This window comes from Ahaetulla prasina, chromosome 4 (genome assembly GCF_028640845.1).
Source record: "Ahaetulla prasina isolate Xishuangbanna chromosome 4, ASM2864084v1, whole genome shotgun sequence".
NCBI lineage: Eukaryota > Metazoa > Chordata > Lepidosauria > Squamata > Colubridae > Ahaetulla > Ahaetulla prasina.
The window spans coordinates 149,482,397-149,503,581 of record NC_080542.1 but is presented as its reverse complement, the minus strand read 5'-3'; the positions used below and the strand labels follow the sequence as shown (position 1 = coordinate 149,503,581).

The 21,185-nt window shown below is 47.9% G+C and overlaps 2 protein-coding genes and 1 long non-coding RNA gene across 5 annotated transcripts; 1 reads left to right on the top strand and 2 right to left on the bottom strand.

Moving 5' to 3' along the window:
* Window positions 1-1,776: 1,776 nt before the first annotated feature.
* LOC131196552 (uncharacterized) lies at window positions 1,777-11,307 on the bottom strand. Its single transcript, XR_009154763.1, has 4 exons — window positions 11,151-11,307; window positions 9,232-9,337; window positions 2,390-2,510; window positions 1,777-1,889 (listed from the first exon to the last, which is right to left on the bottom strand). It is a non-coding gene; the product is annotated as an uncharacterized LOC131196552 (long non-coding RNA).
* Window positions 11,308-12,617: 1,310 nt separating this feature from the next.
* Window positions 12,618-17,373, top strand: RARRES2 (retinoic acid receptor responder 2). Of its 3 annotated transcripts, XM_058179405.1 has the most exons (5): window positions 12,626-12,868; window positions 14,629-14,733; window positions 15,700-15,804; window positions 16,674-16,801; window positions 17,256-17,373. In XM_058179405.1, the coding sequence occupies exons 1-4, from the start codon at window positions 12,638-12,640 to the stop codon at window positions 16,776-16,778; spliced, it is 546 nt and encodes a 181-aa protein (XP_058035388.1). In that variant the 5' UTR covers window positions 12,626-12,637; the 3' UTR covers window positions 16,779-16,801; window positions 17,256-17,373. The 3 variants fall into 3 exon arrangements, with proteins under 3 accessions (XP_058035391.1, XP_058035390.1, XP_058035388.1); XM_058179408.1 differs by lacking the exon at window positions 15,700-15,804 and having other exon boundaries at window positions 12,618-12,868; XM_058179407.1 differs by lacking the exon at window positions 16,674-16,801 and having other exon boundaries at window positions 12,620-12,868.
* Window positions 17,374-18,449: 1,076 nt separating this feature from the next.
* On the bottom strand, window positions 18,450-20,127 carry LRRC61 (leucine rich repeat containing 61). The gene has a single exon (XM_058179391.1). It carries the CDS (start codon window positions 20,088-20,090, stop codon window positions 19,296-19,298), a length of 795 nt encoding a protein of 264 aa, XP_058035374.1. The 5' UTR covers window positions 20,091-20,127; the 3' UTR covers window positions 18,450-19,295.
* Between the last annotated feature and the right edge of the window lie 1,058 nt (window positions 20,128-21,185).

Sequence of the window (21,185 nt, the reverse complement as noted above, 5' to 3'; positions counted from 1 at the left end):
TGTGGAATGACCAAGGAGGCCCTGCCGGCGTGGCAGAGGCAGTGAAGCATCTCACTCGGGGCTTCCACGGTGGTGGTGGGCCGGGGGGCAGCCGACAACCCCTTGGGCTTGGAGGTGATGGGGGGTGGTTGTCCCATGGGCACAACCGAATGGGCGCTGGAGCTGGGGAGCAATGGTAAGCCCAGCCGGCGTTGGCAATGGAGCATTTCCACATGGGGATCCAGAATGGTGGGCGGAGCGCTCAGCTTTGGGCCCTGCTCCGAGCCGGGGGCCACTCCTTGGAGGTGCGCCGAGGGGCCGGCCGTGTGTTGACCTGGGGGCGGGTCCGCAGGAAGACTCTGCCCGTGAGGGGCCCCGTGCTGGCTGGAGGGGGCTGGTCGGTGGACACCAGGGGAAGGGTCTCCAGGCATATCTGGACGGGGAGCCGGAGTGGCTCGCTGCGCAGCTGAAGCGGGGTCCCCTGGGAGGGCTTGTTGTAGCACAGGCGCGGTCAGGAGGGTGCTAGTCAGTGGATCGGCACCCAGCACCTGCCGATGGGTACGCTGGTGAGCGCGTAGAGCCGACTCCCCCTTGAAGCGTTTGGGGCAGCAGGAGCAGGCGTGGGGCCGCTGCTGCGAGTGCGTGCGCTGGTGGGCCGCCAGGTTGCCCTTCTGGCTAAAACGCCGCCCGCAGGTGGCGCAAGGGAAGGGGCGTTCTCCCGAGTGGATACGTCGGTGGGTGATGAGATTGGCCCGCTGGTTGAAGCGCTTCCCACACTCGGTGCAGGGGAAGGGCTTCTCGCCAGTGTGGATGCGCTGGTGGGTGATGAGGTTGGGCCGCTGGCTGAAGCTCTTCCCACAGACGCTGCAAGGAAAGGGTTTCTCCGTTGAGCGGCTGCCACGCGGCACCGGCACTTTCGGTTCGGGCGCGATCAGCCCCTCTTGCACGGCGTGGGTACGCTGGTGGGCCGCCAGGTTGGCCTTTTGGCTGAAGCGTTTGCCGCAGCGTAGACAGGGGAATGGCCGCTCTCCGGTGTGGACCCTCTGGTGGGTCAGCAGGTTGGGGCGTTGGCGGAAGCGCTTGCCGCACTCCAGGCATGGATAGGGCTTCTCACCGGTGTGGATGCGCCCGTGAGTGATCAGGCCCTGCTTCTGCCGGAAGCACTTGCCGCACACCACGCAAGTGAAGGGGCCCGAACCCAGGCCTTGGGAGGGACGTCCGGGGCCACCCAGGTTGGGCTCGCAGGAAGCCGTTTCCTCCTTCTTGACCCGGGGTTGGGGTCTCAGCTGCCCGGGGTTCGGGGCCAGGAACAGACCCGCCCGGGAACTCTCAGGAAAGAGCTGGTAGCGTTCCAAGCTGGCCACAAAGCCCTTCTGTCCGCCCTCTTCTTCCTTGATAGCTTTGCTCCGTCCAGCAGCTGTTCCAGAGCAGACAAAAAGAGGGAGGGGGAGATACAAAAGAAATTAAATGAAATGAAACAGAGCAGGGGCCCCCAACCCCCGGACCACAGTATACTAACGGCCCTGGCCTATTTGGAATCGGGATGCGCGAGCACCAGGCAACGGCATATATGGGCACAGCTCTCGTGCAAGCAACAGGCACCCCGTTCACTCATTTCCAACTCTGAGACACAACACTCATCTGCATTTCTCAGCCAAGGGAGCCCGCATTGTCCAAAGCCCTACACACAGTCGGGAAACGAGACCTGAGGAAATGAAAAATAGGTGTGGCCATCCGAATCCTGACTAGCACGGATGTGTCTTTGTGTGTGTGTACACGGGATCAGCCTGTGGACGTACCTGGACATGGATCGGTGGGAATCCCACGGGTGGAATCCAGCTGGTCGCCCACGCACGGCTCTCCGACCCGTTCGATTCGAGACAGGAGATCGGGTTTGAGAACTGGATAGCCTGGAAAAGATTTGAGGTGGCGGGTCACAGCTGGCCAAGACGAACCAGCCCTTCCTCCCTAGCAGCTGGCCAAAGGAAAACCCCTCTTTCCTGGGGCTCAGGAGGGGGGGGTGTGCTTCATTAACTAGCTGCCTCACCCGAGGAGGAGGAGGAGGAAGGACTGTGGGATACTTGGTGCTCTCTGAACTTGGTGGTTTTGTTTCAGATGCTTTATTGCCAAACTAGGTTAACACCATCAGGGCAAGAAGAGAGGGAGGGAGGGGAGAGAAGGAGGAAAGATTGTGGGGTCCTTGGTGCTCTCTGATCTGGGTGGTTTCTTGACAGACATTTCATTACCAAACTAAGTAACATCATCAGTGCAAGAAAGGAGTGGGGTTTGTGGAGGAGGAGGAAGAGGAGGGGGAGGATAAAGGGCTGTGGGGTCCTGGGTGCTCTCTGAGCTGGGTATCCTGGCAGACGTTCATTACCAAACTAGCAAGCGCCATCAGGACAGCTCTTACCGAGAGAAGTCACCAGCTCGTAGTTCTCCATCACAACATCCAGAGATGGTGGAAGTTTTCTGAGCTCCTTGGGGAGGAAGAGCAGGAGGAGGAAGAGGAAGACCAGCTCAAGCGTTACCTGCTGGGGGAAAAAGAGCACACACACTTACATGCCTCTGCTCAAACCATTTGGGAGCTAGGAACTATAAAACCCATCTTGGGACACTGAATCACAGAGTTCGAAGGGACCTAGGAGGTCATCTAGTCCAACCCTGTGCTGGAGCAGGCAACCTTTACAGAATCACAGAAGGATGAAGTTGGAAGGGACCTTGGAGGTCATTTAGTCGCACCCCTAGCTCAAGCAGGAGACCCCATATCAGGAAAATCAAGCAAGCAAGCAAGCAAGCAATCTATCACCTATCTATGTACCTACCTACCTACCTACCTACCTATTTATCTATCTCTATCACGTATATATGCGTTGGCCAACACTCCCCACCTCCCCACCAGTATTTATAGAGACGGCACCTCCGACCACGCTTTGCTCACACAAGCATGAAGCCGTAAGCACCAGCCTGAAGATGACGAGCGAGACCTTGTCGAAACATCGCCAAGATACTCTCAATCTTACACAGGAAAAGACCCGAATGTGCCAAGACCTATATACCTATACCCGTGAAAACCTACGAATATATCTATAATCTATAATCTATCTATCTATCTATCTATCTAAAACCAATCAATCAAAAGATTTCAAGATGTTCCTTAGTTCTCAGACAACCAGAGAATTTGATGTGTAACAAATTTTTAATCTATCTTCAACGGATAGTCCTTGCCTTATGACCGTTTGTTTAGGGACTGTTCCCAGTTATGACAAGACTGAAGAACGTGACCAATGCAACATCCCCATGGTCACGTGATCCAAACTTGATGTTCGGCATCGGCTTCTAGTTTACGACGGTCACAGTGCCCTGAGAGAGTGGGGGGGGGTGTCACGGGATCCCCTTTTGCGACCCTCTGACAGTCCCTGGGGCAGCCGGGTTCCCTTCACAACTGTGGGACTCACTTAGCAATTGTAGGATTCGCTTAACCACCATGGCAAAAAAGACCGTTGCATGGGATGAAACTCACTAAATCAAGGTCTCAATTAACAGCATGTTAGGTAGGCTCCGTTGTGGTGATAAGTTGAGGACTGCCTATATCACAGTTGTGAACCAAAGCACAACTCACCTAAGTCCTGCAGGATTCACTTAACAACCGTGGCAAGAAACGTCATCCAATAAGGCAAAACTCATATCACCAAGGTCTCACTTAATGACAGAAATTGGGTGCTGTTGTGATCGTAAGTCGAGGACTGCCTGTATAACACTGATATTCCAGCTGGGAGAAAGACAGCCAAAAGACAGAGATATGATAGATAGAAATAGAGAGACAGAGACAGACAATAGATAAGATACATAGAGAGAAGATAGATGTATAGGAGAGATAGATAGATAGATAGATAGATAGATAGATAGATAGATAGATAGATAGATAGATAGATAGATAGATAGATAGATAGATAGATAATATAAATACAGGATATAGACAGATATATTAGATGACAAATCGATTAGTTAGATAATAGGGTTGATAGATAACAGATAGAACATATAAAAATTTGTATGTATATATATTATAAATGTATATTATAAACAAATTATAAATATATAGTTATACATGTGTGTGTGTTCACACATATACTTATATATATATGTATAATTTATATATTTATATATATGTGTGTGATAGATGTATATGTATATTATATTTGTTTTCTGAGGTTTTCGCGGGTGTTTGTATTCGGGTTTTCTCCCACGTAAAATTGGAAGTGACTTGGCGACGTTTTGACGAAGTCTCATTCGTCATCTTCAGGATTTAGCTTCGTGCTTCTGGGAGCAATGTGTGATTGCAGCTGTTTCTTCCTTTTTAACTGCTAGTGGGGGTTTGAACTGATTGGGTGGGAGCTTGGCTGTGCTCTGATTGGATGGGGGTTTTTTGTGCTCTGATTGGCTGGGGGTCTGTCTGTTTGGGTGGGGGCTTGGTTGTGATCAGATTAGTCTGAGTTACAGGGGGATTTGAGCTGGTGAGCTGCATTGCTGTTGCTTGGCTTCGTGTTTGTGGTTGTGCTACATCTTCATAGTGGATGTCAGTCTGCTGCATGTATGGACCCCTCCAATCCATACATGCAGCAGATTGCTCCCAGAAGCAATTGCTCTCAGAAGCACGAAGCTGAAGCCTGAAGATGACGAATGAGACTTCGTCGAAACGTCGCCAAGACACTTCCAATTTTACACGGGAGAAAACCCGAATAACCAAAGTCCTACATCTATATGTATATGTACATGTATGAATGAATGCATGTACGTATGTATGATGTTGGGTTGATCCCATTACAGGCAGTTCTTAACTTACGAGCAACAATTCCAAAACGGATGTTGCTAAGTGAGACATTTGTTAAGTGATTTGTTACCCCCCCCCCGTTTAACGACTGTTCTCACTGCGGTTCTTCAATGAATCCAGCTTCACTCTGACTTTGCAGGTCCGAAGGTCGCAAAAAGGGATTGCATGAGCGATCGTGTTGCGACCATCATAAATGTGTGTCAGTTTTCAAGCGTCTGACCACAGGCATGCTGCCACACTCGTAAATGTACAAAAATACTAAGTCCCTTTTTCTAGTGGCGTTGTACGGTCACTATGTGAACTGTCGTAAGGTGAGGACCAGCTGAATTAATTAAGACCTCCTCATCTGAACAGTTACATAGTTTTCTGTTTAAATAAGAAAGCTTCTAAGTTCATTCTTTCTTTAATAGACTTTTAATATTTATACAGACCCCCTTCTGTTAAATAGAGGAGAACTGATTTTTTTATTATTATTATTTTTCTTTTCAGAAAAAGAAAAGCGGATTTTTTTTAAATGCTTAATGTTGGACGTTGGGCTCACATTTTTTCTCTTTTTCTCCTTTTAAATACAAACAATTTTTGCTTTTTTCTTTGCTGTTGCTACCGTTGGATGTATGGGTTTTTTTTCTGTTTGGTGTTTCTATTTTGTATTTTATTCCTATTGATAAAACACTTAATTTATTTATACATACACACAAACGCACAGACACACAGAAATACACACACATTGTTTTGTATTTTATTCTTATTGATAAAGTCTAGCTAGCTGGCTGGCTGGACGCCCATGCTTCGATATGAAACTATGTGCTCGGGTTTGATAAACCCGACACTTGCAGCCTGAAATGTAATGTAGAATGTGTAACTCCGTAGCATCAGTGTGTTAATATAATGCAACTGGCAGTTGGAACAGAGGGGGAGGGGCAGTAGAATGTCCCAGCCAGCAGCATCCATCGGTAGTCATCTGACTAGCATCCTGTCAGTGTGTGAAAGAGTTGAGGGGTGTTTGGAAACTCAAACAGTATTTGCTGTGTGAGCAAGGAGACAAGAAAGAGGCTGGGGTGGCTTAGCTCAACTGTTCTGTAGTAAAGCTGCTTGCTGCTATCAAAGTAAAACTGAAAGTGAAACTCCTCTCCTCTGCTTGTGTTTTGCATTTGGAACAGATTTCTTTTGAGGTGAGGAGGAGAAGTAGAACTTCTTAGCATCAGAGTGTGTTAATCATAATGTAGGAAATACTAATGCTCTGATGGTCATTTCGAAAAATCCTTTCTTAGTGAGCACCTAGAAGCCAAGAGGAACATATGTGGCAAATTTCAAGTTTGTGGGCTTTACAGTTGTGGAGATGTCGTGATTAATGCATGAGTGGTTTTACAGTTCCGGAGATTTAGTGGCGTAAGTGATTTTCACTTATATAGATTTATCAATAAGAATAAAATTCTTATATATTATATAATTTTATATAATAAATAATACCCTATTTCCCCGAAAATAGGACCCAACTGGAAAATAAATCCTAGCATGATTTTTTAAGATGCTGGTAATATCAGGGCTCACTGCCTCAGAAGACTGAGGAAAATTCTCAGGGATGACTCTCACCCTGGTCATCACTTCTTTACCCTCCTACTATCGAGAAGATATAGATATATAGAAGTATAGCCAGCCGCACAAACAGGCTAAAGAACAGTTTTTATCTGTGGGCTGTCAGAGTCCTGAATGAGAAATAACATCATAACTACGTAGTATGATGGACTGCAGGGCCGGCACAATGTGTAACATGTTTACACTGGTGCAATAGGACTTGTTTTGTTAATATGATTTATTGGGTTAGGGATTTTCTGTCTTCACTGTGAGTTGTATTGTGTTGGGGTGTGTGTGCACTGAGGGAGCTCAACCAATCTCTTTGCACATATGTTGTGCACTAACAAAGATTTGAATTGAATTGAATTTTGAATTAATATAAGCCCTACCCCCAAAATAAGCCCCAGTTAAGATTGTCAGCCCGTTGGATACATTTAGAACCGTATTTCCCAAAAAATAAGAACTAACCAGAAAATAAGCCCTAATGTGTCTTTTGGAGCAAAAAACCTGATCTCATTTTCGGAAAAACACGATTTATATATTATAAATATACACACACAAACTTGTTTTGTATTTTATTCTTATTGATAAAACATGTATTTGCATGTGTGTGTGTGTGTGTGTGTGTGTGTGTGTGTGTATGTGTGTAGGTTTGGCATATTTGGGTCTTTTCCCGTGTAAGGTTGAAAGTATCTTGGCGATGTTTCGATGAGGTCTCACTCATCATCTTCAGGCTGGTGCTTTCAGCTTCGTGCTTGTGCGAGCAAAACGCACAAGCTTTGCTTTGCTCGCACAAGCATGAAGCTGAAAGCACCAGCCTGAAGATGATGAGTGAGACCTCATCGAAACATCGCCAAGACATTTTCAACCTTACACTGGAAAAGACCCGAATATGCCAAGACTTACATACCTATACCCTTGCATTAACACATGTTTTGCTATACACGTTTATTCCCTTTGTGTATATTGGAACAAAACAAAAAAAGGCAGGAAAACAAGCAAATTGGACATAATGTCACTCAAAACTCCAAAAATGGGCTGGACAAAATTATTGGCACCCTTTCAAAATTGTGGATAAATAAGATTGTTTCAAGCATGTGATGCTCCTTTAAACTCACCTGGGGCAAGTAACAGGTGTGGGCAATATAAAAATCACACCTGAAAGCAGATAAAAAGGAGAGAAGTTCAATTAGTCTTTGCATTGTGTGTCTGTGTGTGCCACACTAAGCATGGACAACAGAAAGAGGAGAAGAGAACTGTCTGAGGACTTGAGAACCAAAATTGTGGAAAAATATCAACAATCTCAAGGTTACAAGTCTATTTCCAGAGATCTAGCTTTGCCTTTGTCCACAGTGCGCAACATTATCAAGAAGTTTGCAACCCATGGCACTGTAGCTAATCTCCCTGGGCGTGGACGTAAGAGAAAAACTGATGAAAGGTTGCAACGCAGGATAGTCCAGATGGTGGATAAGCAGCCCCAAACAAGTACCAAAGAAATTCAAGCTGTCCTGCAGGCTCAGGGAGCATCAGTGTCAGTGTGAACTATCCGTCGACATGTAAATGAAATGAAACGCTATGGCAGGATACCCAGGAGGACCCCACTGCTGACACAGAGACATAAAAAAGAAATACTACAGTTTGCCAAAATGTACTTGAGTAAGCCAAATCCTTCTGGGAAAACATCTTGTGGACAGATGAGACCAAGATAAAACTTTTTGGTAAAGCACATTATTCTACTGTTTACCGAAAACGGAATGAGGCTTACAAAGAACAGAACACAGCACCTACAGTGAAATATGGTGGAGGTTTAATGATGTTTTGGGGTTGTTTTGCTGCCTCTGGCACCGGATGCCTTGACTATGTGCAAGGCATCATGAAATCTGAGGATTACCAAAGGATTTGGGTCGCACTGTAAAGCCAAGTGCCAGAAAGCTGGGTTTGCGTCTGAGATCTTGGGTCTTCCAGCAGGACAATGACCCCAAACATAAGTCAAAAAGCACCCAGAAATGGATGGCAACAAAGCGCTGGAGAGTTCTGAAGTGGCCAGCAATGAGTCCAGATCTAAATCCCATTGAATACCTGTGGAGAGATCTTAAAATTGCTGTTGGGAAAAGGCGCCCTTCCAATAAGAGAGACCTGGAGCAGTTTGCAAAGGAAGAGTGGTCCAAAATTCCGGGTGAGAGGTGTAAGAAGTTTATTGATGGTTATAGGAAGTGACTGATTTCAGTTATTTTTTTCCAAAGGGTGTGCAACTAAATATTAAGTTAAGGGTGCCAATAATTTTGTCCAGCCCATTTTTGGAGTTTTGTGTGACATTATGTCCAATTTGCTTTTTTTCCTCCCTTTTTTTGTTTTGTTCCAATACACACAAAGGGAATAAACATGCGTATAGCAAAACATGTGTTACTGCAGTACTTTTCTGTGAGAAATACTTTTCTGGAAAAATTTCTGGGGTGCCAACAATTTCAGCCATGACTGTATACACACACACACACACACATATGCATACACATATATAGATACATACATTTTGTATTTTATTTATTGATAAAAACATTATATACACACGGTTTGTATTTTTCTTATTGATACATCACACACACACATATATACAAACATACATACATATTTGTTTGTATTCTTATTGATAAACTAGAGAGAGAGAGAGAAAGAGAGAGAGAGAGAGAGAGAGAGAGAGAGAGAGAGAGAGAGAGAATTGAGAGCCCAGCATCAAAAAAACATCCTCCTCCTTCCATCTTACCTAGGTAATTTACACACACCCACAGAAATAATTAAAAAAGGAAATACTTGAGGCAGGCATAAAAAAAAACAGCCGTCCAACTTACCTGGCTCACCAGGAACTGGTGAGCAATTTTTCCATCCCAGTGTGGAACGATAATTTTTGTTTATTTGTTTCAATCCATTTATTTCAGTTGGCTTTTCAGAAAGTCCCTGCATAAATCAGAAAAATATTGAATTTCTTTTCAGGACCAACATTGAAATTGAGGAAGTCTAGTCTAGTTTTTTTTTTTTTTTAAAGTAGGACCAGTGGGGGACATGATAGCAATATTCCAGAATTGCCCCAAAGAACAGGGGGAGAAGTCAACTTATGTTCCAAAGCACAGGGAGGACAAGAAACAACGGATGGGAAATTAACTGAGGAGAGAAGCAACCTGGAATTAAGGAGAAACTTCCTAACAGTGAAGACAATCAGTGGAACTGTTTGCCACCAGAAGTTCTGGGTGCTTCACCACTGCACCACTCTTTTTAAGAAGAGACCAGATAGAAATGATAGAGGGTCTCCTGCCTCGAGCAGGGGGTTGGACTAGAAGACCTCAAGGTTCCTTCCAGTTCTATTCTGATTGACTGATTGATTGAATTAACCAATGGAACAGCTTGCCACCAAAAGTTGTGGGTGCTCTATCACGGGAGGTTTTTTTTAAAAAGAGACTGGACAGCCACTTGTCTGAAATGGATTAGGGTCTCCTGCTTGAGCAGAGAGATGGACTAGAACAACCTTGGAGCAAAGCTGGCTGAGGAACTCTGGGAGTTGAAGTCCACAAGTCTTAAAGGGACCAAGGTTGGAGACCCCTGGACTAGAAGACCTCTGAGGTCCCTTCCAACTCTCCTCTTCTGTTATTCTGCTGAAGCTCAGGGTTCAAACCTGGGTTGAATAGGAGGCAAACCAAGACTCAAGTCCCGCCCCTTCCCAAGCAAGGAAGGGACCCACTCCCCCCCCCCTCTCTTTAGTTCTCTTTCCCATTGTCCTATTTACTCAGTCTATCTTTCATTCTCTTTCTCATTCTCTCTTCTCTCCCTCCCTCATTCTGCCTAACTTTGTGGGCTGGGCTAGATGACCTCCAAGGTCCCTTCCAACTCTGCTATTCTATGATTCTGTCTTTCCCTTTCTCATTCTTTCTCCTTCTCTCCCTCTGATTCTATCTTTTCTTTCTCATTCTTTCTCTCTCTCTCATTCTACCTTTCATTCTATCTTTCTCATTTGTTCTAATTCTCTTTCTGATTCTCTCACTCTCTTTAATTCCATCTCTCATCCTTTCTGACTCCTCTTTCTCTTTCATTCTCTCCTTTCTTTCTTTCATTTTCTCAATTCTCTCTTCCCTTCCATTTTCTTTCTCATTCTGTCTCTCCTTCCTCTTTTTCTTTCTCATTCTTTCTCTTCCATCCTCTTTTTCTTCTTCCCTTCCCTTCTCTTTCTCTTTCATTCCCCTTTCTACCTCCCCTCTCCTCTCTTCCTTAATTCCACTCTCATTTCCTCTCTCTGTCTCTCTCTCTCTCTCCTCCCACCCACCGCCAAACTTCCCCGGGCAACCCCCCCCCACCTTCCCGCGTCCACCCACCCCAGCCCCCCCATAGCTAATGCTCCCTCTCCGCACCAGAAGAAAGACCCCGAGGTGGGTGCAGAGACGTCACTGCCGGGAGGGGGAGTAGGACCCCCGCCTCAAATCCAGCCAAGAGGGAAAGCTTTCCCCACCCACACCCAACCCAACCCACCCCGCCCTGTTGCGCCACCTCCCCTTTCAGCTCGGCTTGGTGAAGGGGCGAACCTTCCTTCCTTGGCTGGATTTGAGGCGGGGGTCCTGGTCCCCATAGTTCCCTCCTCCCACTCTCCCCCGCTAGGCCCGACGCCCCTCACCCGTCCAACCGTCGTAGGGAAGCCCGCCAGGGCCTGGCTTTCCCTCCCTCCTGCCACGTGGGACACCCCCCCCGCACCCCCTCTCCCCGAGACCCAGCCCCCCCCGCTCACCAGGCCGCGCCGTGACCCCTTGACCCGGCGAGCGGGGTCGCCATAGCAACAAGGGCGACGGTCCGGGCCCCGTGGCGGACGCGTCGCGCGTCAGCGACGCATCATCGGGCCGAGACGCCGACCTCACGCGGTGACGTCACATGCGCGCACTCCCCCCGCGCCTGCGCGCTCTCTCTCTCTTCGGGCCGAAGGAGGCGAGGCTCTTTTAAAAAAAGAAAAGGACCCGGATAAAAGAAGCGGAAATGACGCGCCACCGTACTTCCTTAATTCGCTTTTCGCTGTGCGCGCATCACTCCCTGGATCCTATCTGGCGATGTCTCGCGACATTTTTTTCCTGCGCGGAGGCCGGGTGGGCGTGGCCTGCGGATGACGCATTGCCAGATTGATAGGTCTGCCCTAGAGGCATTTCTCCCCACCCCTCCCCGCGCTCTTCGTATTGTAATCGCGGGGACTATCTGTTCTTTGTAGATTTGTTTTCAGAGACAGAGACTTCGCGCCTTCGCACGTCTCGGAAAGAAATCTCGCGAGAACGACCCGCCGTGTATTTGGTGTTTTTTTTTTCTCCCGCCCCCCTCCAAAAGCTTTTCCTCGCGCGGTTCTCTGGGAATTTGAGTTTTGCGCTTTGAAGGCCGCAGGCTTCCCAATCGAGGCTTTTCCGAATCTGGGCCTTGGATTGCAGGCCCCATGGCTCCCCGTCACCTCGATCCGCGGCCATCGAAGCGGGGAATCATGGGCTCTGTAATTCAAAGCCTGCTTCATGTAAGCTCTGCTCTCCTCTTTTGTGTTTAGTGCGATATTTCTCAATTATAGAAACTTTAAGGGGGGGGGTTGTTAGTTGCGAAGTCGTGTCCGACCCATGGCGACTCCCAGAATCACCATGTAGTCTGGGGGATTCTGGGAGTTGAAGTCGAATTGAAATCCATCAACTGGGGATTCTGGGGGTCAAAGTTCACTCATGCTGGCTGAAGGATTCTGGGTGTCAAAGTCAAGTTGTGTTTAAGTTCCCACCAGCTGGGGATTCTGGGAATTGAAATTCTCTTTCTTAAAGCCGGGGGGGGGGGAAGGGAATGGAATCTATTTACAGCCTTCGAACCTGGATGAGGTCCGTAACCGAACCGCAGCGTCTAACAACGGACCGAGTCCGAAACGACGGCCGAAACGGTCCTATCCCCCCCCCCCCCGGAGCCAATTGGCGATTGACTGAGAAGGACAGCTTCGGTGCAACGTCCGCCCCCCCCCCCACGGGGGTCGCCTGTCCCTGATACTCGTGGGGGAGTCTAACGAAATACCCCCGCACCCCCATAATGGGTCACGCGAGGAGTCTTTTCCCCGAAACGGGCTGAGAGTTTCGGAGAAGCCAGCGGAGATTTCGCAACTTGGAAGAAAAAAAAGTTCCCAGCCCAATGAAGCCAGTGGGCGGGCGTTTCTTACACCCACTCCCCCGCGGAACAACAACAACAAGGGGGCGTGGGGAGGGAGGCGGGCCGATGACCCACCCATCCCGCCAGCTCCAAGGGAGGGGAAGGAGGAGCGCAAGCGGACCCGCGCAGAAGTTCACGATGTCCCGTTGGTTGCTGTCGTGCATGTTGCTAGTCCTGATTGAGGTCGGCCGGCCGACCGCGCTGCAAAACGCGCTGGAGAAAGTCCTGGAGGATTTCCACGGGCGGAACCTGGTCCAGGCGGCCTTCCGAGGGGAGATGGCCGAAGAAGTGATGGAGGTCAGGCAATCTGGGGGGAAGGCGGCCATCAAATACGCATGGGAGGGGGCGTAGGGGCTTCCACGGGAGCAGAGCTTTACCTGGACGGCGTTCCCAGCGGAGACCAAGAAGCTGGTAGGAGTTTAGCACGCGTGGGAATGCTGGGGGACTTCCCTGCAGGGAGCCCCGTCCGAGCGGCGTTCCTCCAAGAAGCTGGTGTGAGTTCCGTGTGGGAGGGCCAGAAGATTTCCACGGAGGGAGAGCTTCACCCGAGTGCCGAGGAGAAGACCTCCAAAAGAGCTGGTGGGAGTTTAGTCCGCGTGGGAATACTGGAAAACTTCCACGAGAGGGGAGGGGGTCTGTGGGGAGCCCGCAAGGGAGTAGGTGGGAGGTCGGCAGACGTGGCTGAAGGATTTCCACGAGGTGGGGGAGACCTCCAAGGAGCAGGTGGGAGATCAGCACGCGTGGGAGTGGGATCTCCGTGTCTCCCTTCCTGGGCTCCCAGTTCTCACCCACCGAAGGGTTTTCCTCTCCCCCATACTCTCCATACTCCCCGAACCAACCCACGGCATCAGGCGTGGGAGTGGGGTGGTGGGGGGACGCGCGACTTGATTGACAGCCCGGCCTGATGCTCCAAGCACCGTTTGGAAAGCTGCGCTGAGAGAGAGAGAGAGAGGCCCCGGGTTCGTCAGCCACCGCCCTGGGAAAGTCCCCCCTGGAAAGAAGGGAGAAGGGGGAGAGGAGGGGCTGGGAGGGAGAGCGAATAAGTTGGGCCCCCAGGTGGATGCCAGATAGACTGCTGCGATTTAGGGAAGCTCCATTGCGCTCCATCTGTTGGGTTTTGACTTAGTTTGAGGTGCGGAGTTAAACAACGCAACTTAAACAAAGGGACTTCGGAGGTCATCTAGGCCAGCCCCCTTAAACAGCAGAATCATAGAATGACAAGAGTTGGAAGGGACCTTGGAGGTTTTCCAATTCAACCCTGTTCAAAGCAGGAGAGCCTTATGGAATCATAGAGTGACAGAGTCAGAAGGGACCTCAGAGTTCATCTAGTCTAACCCCCTGCCAGAGCAGGAGACCCTCTACCTAATTCCAGACAAGTGACTGTTGGGTATCTTCTTAAAAACCTCCAGTGTTGGAGCACCCACAAGTTCCAATGGCAAGCAGTTCCGCTGGTTAATCGTCCTCAAATGTTAGGAAATTCCTCCTTCATTCCAGGTTGCTTCTCTCCTGGATGAATTTCCATCTGCCGCTTCCCGTCTGCCTTCCGGTGCTTTGGAAAATAAGGGTATACCCCCTCTTTTTTGGGGCAGCCCCTCCAAATATTGGAATGCTGCTATTATTTATTTATTTTATTTATTTATTTATTTAATTAGATTTTTATACCGCCCTTCTCCCAAGGGACTCAGGGCGGTTTACAGCCAGATAAAAACGAACAACAATATAAATACAAGATAAAATACTATTTAAAAAACTTATTCAATTTGGCTCAATTTAGATAAAATTAAAAACAGTAAAACCCATTAAAAATTAAAACTATGTAAAATCTAAAACGCTATGCCAGTCCTGCACGAATGAACAAATATGTTTTCAGCTCGCGACGAAAGGTTCGAAGGTCAGGAAGTTGGCGAAGTCCTGTGGGAAGTTCATTATGTCACCCTCTCCCCAAATAACCCCTTCTAAGTCCTGTGAGGGTCCCTGCCGTTTCTTACCTGGTCCTAGCTTTTAATTGAATTTTCATTCACTTTTAATTTTCCTTTGAACTTTTGTATTCCTCCCAGGTGTTACCAAAGGGCACCTATGTCCAGTTGGAAGTCAACCTCGTCCAGACCATTTGCAGAAAACATCAGTGGAGGAGCCAGAACTGCCAGGTCAAAGCGGGTGGCGTGAGTACACAAACACACACAAACACACAAAGATTACAGACTGCCCCCCCACCCTCCATTTCCCAGAACCAAATCTTGCAAAACACAACAAGCGACAAAGCCAAAGCCATCGTTTCGCAAGCCAAACCTCAAAAAGACACAGGAAACTCTCCCAGCATCACAGCCTTCGAAGGGACCTCAGAGGTCATCTAGTCCAATCCATGCTTGAACAGGAGACCCTGACCGAATGACAGAGTTGGAAGGGACCTCAGAGGTCTTCTGGTTCAGCCCCATGTCTGAGCAGGAGACCCTCTATTGTTCCAGACAAAGGCTTCTCCAGTCTCTTCTTCAAAACTTCCAGTGGTGGAGCAGCCATTAATTCTGGTGGCGGGGGGTTCCACTGATGAATTGAGCTTCTCATACAACAGTCTTGTTTGAACAGTTTTGAGGTCAAATTGACACATTTTTCTTTAGAGTTCTGTTGTAACTTAACCATGATTTGTCTGTCTCTCCCCCCTTTCTTTCTTTCTCTTTCATTCTCCTTTTTCTCTGTCTCTCTCTTCCTTCTCTTTCCCTTTTTCCCCTTCCTTCCCCCTTTCTTTCTTTTCCTTCTCTTTCTTTCCCTTCTCTCTTTCTCTTTGTATTTCTTTCTCTCTTCCTCTCCTTTTTCTTTGTCTTCCTTTCACTTTCTTTTTCTCTTTTTCTTTCTCTGTTTTTCTCATTCTGTCTGTCTCTTTTTCTCATTCTTCTTTCTTTCTTTCTTTCTCTTTTTCTTTCTCTGTCTCATTTTTCTTTTTTTCTTTCTCATTCTGTCTTTCTTTCTTTTCCTTTTTCTCTTTCTCTCTTTCTCCTCTTTCTCTTTTTTCTTTCTCTGTCTTTCTCATTCTCTGTCTCTTTGTTTCTCTTTCTCTCTCGTTTCTTCTTTCCTCTCTCTCTCTCTCTCTCTCTCTCTCTCTCTCTCTCTCTCTCTCTTTTTCTTTCCTCCAGAGGAGGCAGAAATGCTTGGCTTGCTTCAAGTTTGATGCCATCAATCCCGGGACCCTCATCAACAAATCCCTCCGATGCTTATCTGAACATAATCCCGCCTTCCAGGTGGGTCGGAACCCCCCCTCCCTCTCCCTCATCTGCTCCTGAATGCCCGCATCTCTGCTACTCCCCAGGGAGAGGAGGCCCCAGATTCCCAAGGCACTGTCGGAGGGCTGGGGTTTGGCCTGAGCCCACCTCCCCCTCCCCCTGGTGATTGTCAATCACCAATGTTACAAGAATCTTGGCTTGTTTTCCGCCAGATAAGGCTTTGTGGATTTGGAAAGAATTCACGCTTATGTCATTTGCGGCTGTACAACAGTTACAAGCTAGATGCTTGCTTGACTCCTTCCTACCTCTGGCCTGGCTGGCTGGCAATGCCAGCACAGCTGGTTGCTCTCTAGGTATGTGGATGCCACGACCAGCCCAATGGGAACCGAACAGAATCACACAATGACAGAGTTGGAAGGGACCTCACTGGTCTTCTAATCCAACCCCCTGCTCAAGCAGGAGGCCCTTAAGGAAATCACAGAATTTATTTATTTTAGGAAATTTATATTGCCATCTATTCGAACATGGCGTCTCAAGAATGACGGAATTACAGAATGACGGAATACCAGAGCTGGTTGTCCAAGGTGACTCTGTTATTCCATCATTCTGCAAGGGTCTCCTGCTTGAGCAGGGGATTAGACTAGATGACCTCCAAGAGTCCTTCCACCTCCGTCATTCTAGATTCCGTCCAGAGTGGACCAAGTTCTTCGAGAGGTTCCATCGACCCTGTTGGGAAATGTCAAGGGGCTTCATTTGCCATCTGCCCCCCTCCAACAAGCTGGCAAATGTGTGTGTGTGGGGGGGATCTATTCCCACATTTTCCCATCTTGAGAAATGCCAGCCCCCACCCCCCCATCCTGGTTTCTCCCCACCCTCTCCCCACACAGGAAGTGAGAAGGCGGCAAGAAGAGGAATGTCGAGCCATCAAATTGGCCAATGAGGACCCATACTTGCCCGGGAAGTTTGCCTTTTCTGTTGGGCTTCCTTCCTGATCATTCCCCGCGCACCTGGCCAGGTAGGTGCTCGGCCTTTTTCCATCAACCTCCAAGAACAACAAGGACCCCACAGTCTTCCTCCTCCTCCTCCCTTCTAGCACTGATGATGTTCTCTAGTTGGGTCATGAAACATCTGCAAGAAACTTTCAAGCTCAGAGAGTAACAAGGAGAGTAACACAGTCTTCCTCTTCCTCCTCCTCCTCCCTTCTAGCACTGATGATGTTCACACACACACACACATATATATTGAAGGACTCAGCTGAAATTTGTCCAGTTGAAAGAGAGAGAGAAAGAGGTAGATAGATAGATAGATAGATAGATAGATAGATAGATAGATAGATAGATAGATAGATAGATAGATAGATTTTTTCCCCCTCTGTTGATCTTCTGTTATCTCTGGGCTTTTTTTGGATCACTTGCTATCTGGAGAAGATGTTGAAGGTCTCCCCTTCTCTCTCCCCCTCCCCAATGCAGAGCTGCGTGAACTGCTGATGGCATCCAGACATCATCCCTCTCCACCTTCCAGAAACATCAGTCCCTCACCTTTCCCTCCCTCTCGATTCTCCCAATAAAATTGCAAGTTGAGTTTTCACCACGCCTGTCATTTCTGCTCTGTGGGCATCCACGGCAGTCCATCGTCCCCAGAAGCAAACTGGGCATAAGACGTCTACGGAGACTCTCAGTCATTCCAGGTCGCGGTTGCGCCAAAAGCAGCTTTTTCCAAGAGGCAATTGGACAGTCTTGGTTTCTTTTTTCTTGAAGAGATTTTGCTCCTCGTCCGAGAATCTTCCTCCGTTCTGACTAACAGTTCAGTTCTTCAGTCAGAAGTGAAGAAGTTTCTGGGATGAGAAGAGAAACCTCCTCAAGGGAGGGGGGGGAAAAACAAGCTCTGATTGGATGGTGGGGAATGGAAGGATTGATACTCCTTGCAGACAGCTGGTCATTTGCATCCTTTTTAGAGAGATGTTGAGGCTGCTTGGAGGTTTGTTGGTGTTTGTCGGTGTCCTCAAGGTAACCCAAATAGTGCAAAGTAGCGCAAATCATGCAAGCTGCAGTTTCAAGAAGCTCCACCCCCATATGTACTACTAGGATATGACGCCGACAAACCTCCAAATGGCCTCAACAGCTCTCTAAAAGGACACAAATGACCAACTATCTGCAAGGAATATCAATCTTTCTGTTCCCCACCATCCAATCAGAGCTTGAATTTTGTTTTGTTTGGGGGTTTGTTTGTCCTGAGGTTTCCCTTCTCATCCGAGAAGCTTCATCACTTCTGACTGAAGAACTGAACTGTTAGTCAGAACGAAGAAGCTTCTCGGATGAGGAGCAAAACCTCTTCAAGGAAAAAGAAACCAAGAACGTCCAGTTGTCTCTTGAAAAAAAAAGCGCATTTGGGGGCCAGGCACAAGACCTGTCCTCTGTGATTTTGCCTCTCTACAACCAGGTGGGAGAGTAACGATATACAACATAGCGGTGTAAGGCTCTGGAGATTGTCGGAATGTCCTGGGGGTAAGATGGGACTGTTTGAATTCGCTTCGGATAGCAAATTCTGGCTTCCCGTTAGCAAATCTGCACACTGTCTTTTCGTTACACGGCCACCCAAAAAAAAAAAAAAAAAGAATTGCAAACATGGCGATGTTTGTTTGTTTTTTAATGGGTTGTCATGTCTCCACTTTGTCAGATTTCTAGCTTGATCCACCCAACCCGCAGAAAAAAGCAGAAGCAGCTGCGCCAGCCAGGCCGAGATTCATAATGCTTGCTTAAGGGGGAAAGCTGGGATTAGTCTGGGACAAAGAATTGTGGTTATCTTGTTAAGCAGCATTGGGGGAGGGGGCTATTCGGAGCAGGCCAGCCAGTGCCTACATATACACACAGAGAAAGGCCACCATGCACCCAAACCGAAGTGACCGCTGCCCTTGGGGGAAAAAACGGATGTCTTGGCAGGTTCCCCCCAACGCAGGCAGAAAGAGCAACGGTTTGGTAAGGGACCTTCTCCCTTTTTTGCAGGGTGGGGGCGTTAACTTGCCATGCCCAACATGCCATAAGCTTACTTGGCGTGACCAACTAGCTGCAGGACAATTCAACAATGCAATTATTTTGAAGAATTTAAAAATCTGAAAATTATTTTAATCGTTGGCCTTCCCATTTCGTTCTGTTCCTCCTTCGGCAGCCTTTCATGAAGCATTCTGTTCCACCATTTCTTTGGTATTTGTGTAACTCTTGTCCCATGGCGAGTTGGCCATAGAGAGTTGACAATGACTAGTTAGTTGCGGTAAGTTGGCCATGGTGAGTTGGGCCGGGCGAGTTTGTGTGGTGAGTTGGGCATGGCTGGTTGTGGTGAGTTGGCCAAAGAGGGTTGACCATGGCAAGTTGGCTGTTTTGAGTTGGTTGTGATGAATTGGTTGAGGAGACTAACCCTAACCTGAGCCCTAACCCATGGCTAGTTGGCCATAGAGAGTTGGCCATAGCGTAGAACCCTTCCCCAGCGCATCTGACACTCAGCATCCGGCAGCCTCAAAAGAGGTACGAGTTGGCGTCGGGACGCCCTACACCGAGCACCCGCTCAGCCTGGCCGATGCTGTGGTCAGCCTGCTTACTCAACTCCCGGCACTCCAGCAAAGCCTCGCTAAACTGCTTATAGGCTTCCTCCACGATGGAGCTTCTCCTGGCCGGTTGGACCTCCCAGTAGCCCTCTTCCATCCAGGGCTGGGCCCGGCTGGCCGTCTCGGCAAGACCTCCGCCGTTGCTGCAACGCTGCAGTGAGCGATCCAGATCCTTGCACAGCTGGTAGAGCTCGCTACCCCGTCCGGATACCCGTTCACCATCGATCACTTTAACCCGTGGAAACATTTCTGCCAGGATTCCCGGGTAGCCGGCGGCAGCGCAGAAGGGGTTGCTGAGCCGGGCCGGGCCATTGTGGAAGCGCACGTTGTCCAGATGCCGCAACCCGGCCAGGCACTGTAGCTGTTGTAGGCTGCGCAACTGGTTGCCGGATGCATTGAGACTCTGCAGACTCTCGCAGCCGCTCAGTGGTTCCAGGTTTGAGATACGGTTAGCAGAGACGTTGAGCACGGTCAATGCTTTGAGCGAGGCCAGGGGGGCCAAGTGGGTCAGGCTGTTGCCCGACAGGTCGAGCCACTCTAAGCTGGCACACTCGCCAAGGCAGCCCAGTTCCAGAATCCCGAGACCTCGCAGCTTTAACAGCAGAATGGACTCGAGATCGAATTCTCCCGTCCGGCTTTTTAGCAGCTGGACGGTGATCTTGCCATTGTGGTCCGGATCGTCGGTTTTCTCACTCCGGAAGTCCATTTTGGTTCCTCCGGACAGGTCTCGGGAGCAGTCGTGTTTGGCTTAACCCGCACTCCTATCACTCTTCATTTTGCAACTGCGGAAGGACCGGTTGGATCTAAGCTGTAGCTCCTGCGGGGAAGGGGAAGGTGCAAAATCAAAAAGAGACCCATGTCGGAGGGGGGCAGCTATTCTTCTACTTATAACAGCAACCCAGCCCAAAATTCCTATGCTTTGGCGCGACATCGCTTCAGTGACTTCTGTCCTTTTTTACGACCTTTGTTTCCACCAAAGTTAAGTGAATCTCTGCAGTTTTTCAAGTTCGTCACACGGCCGTTCAGCGAATCTGGCTTCTCCATTGACTTTGCTCAGGGATCATTTAACCCATGGACATGGAACTCCCAGCCTCCTGGTGATTGACATAAACTGACCCAGTGGGCTTTCATGGTTCAGGCTGCCGTCTGTAGCCCACCCTTTGGCCCTGGGGAGGGGAGGGGTCTCCTGCAAGTCCCTAATCCTCAGGGAAGTAGTCCTGCATATCTTATTTGCCTCCTGTGAAGGACTCTCTGCTTGAGGTCCCAGAAAGAGGAGGGGATGTTAGAAACAGGAAGTTGGATACTGAGATGGGCGGCATATAAATTTGATAAAAGAAAATAAAAAAATAAATATAATAAAAGAAAATGATTAAAATAAAATTAAAATAAAATAAAATAATGAAATTAAAAATCAAGTAAAATAATAAAATAAAACTATAAAACTAAAATAATAAAAATGTAAAATAAAATATAACAAAACTAAAATAAAATATAAAAAATATAAAATATAATAAAATGAAAATAATAAAAAAGTAAAATAAAATATAAAATAAAATATTTTTTTTAAACGAAATGATAAAATAAATAAAATAATAAAATAAAGTGATAAAACCAAATAATAAAAGAAAAGAAAAAAAGGAAAGAAAAGGAAATATAGTAAAAGGAAATAAAATAAAATTTAACAAAGGGGCGGATAGGAACATCCACCTCAAATCTTCATGATCCACTTGCAAATGACAAGTCGGGGGGGGGGTCTCATAGAACCCCCATGGCTCCAGTCTTGCACTCCAAATCACTCTGG

Coding starts and splice junctions, on each gene's coding strand:
- RARRES2 (XM_058179405.1), top strand. CDS start 12,638: ATGACCCACCCATCCCGCCAGCTCCAAGGGAGGGGAAGGAGGAGCGCA. Junction 12,869..14,628: donor TGGCCGAAGAAGTGATGGAG/GTCAGGCAATCT, acceptor TATTCCTCCCAG/GTGTTACCAAAGGGCACCTA. Junction 14,734..15,699: donor GCCAGGTCAAAGCGGGTGGC/GTGAGTACACAA, acceptor TCTTTCCTCCAG/AGGAGGCAGAAATGCTTGGC.
- LRRC61 (XM_058179391.1), bottom strand. CDS start 20,090: ATGGACTTCCGGAGTGAGAAAACCGACGATCCGGACCACAATGGCAAG.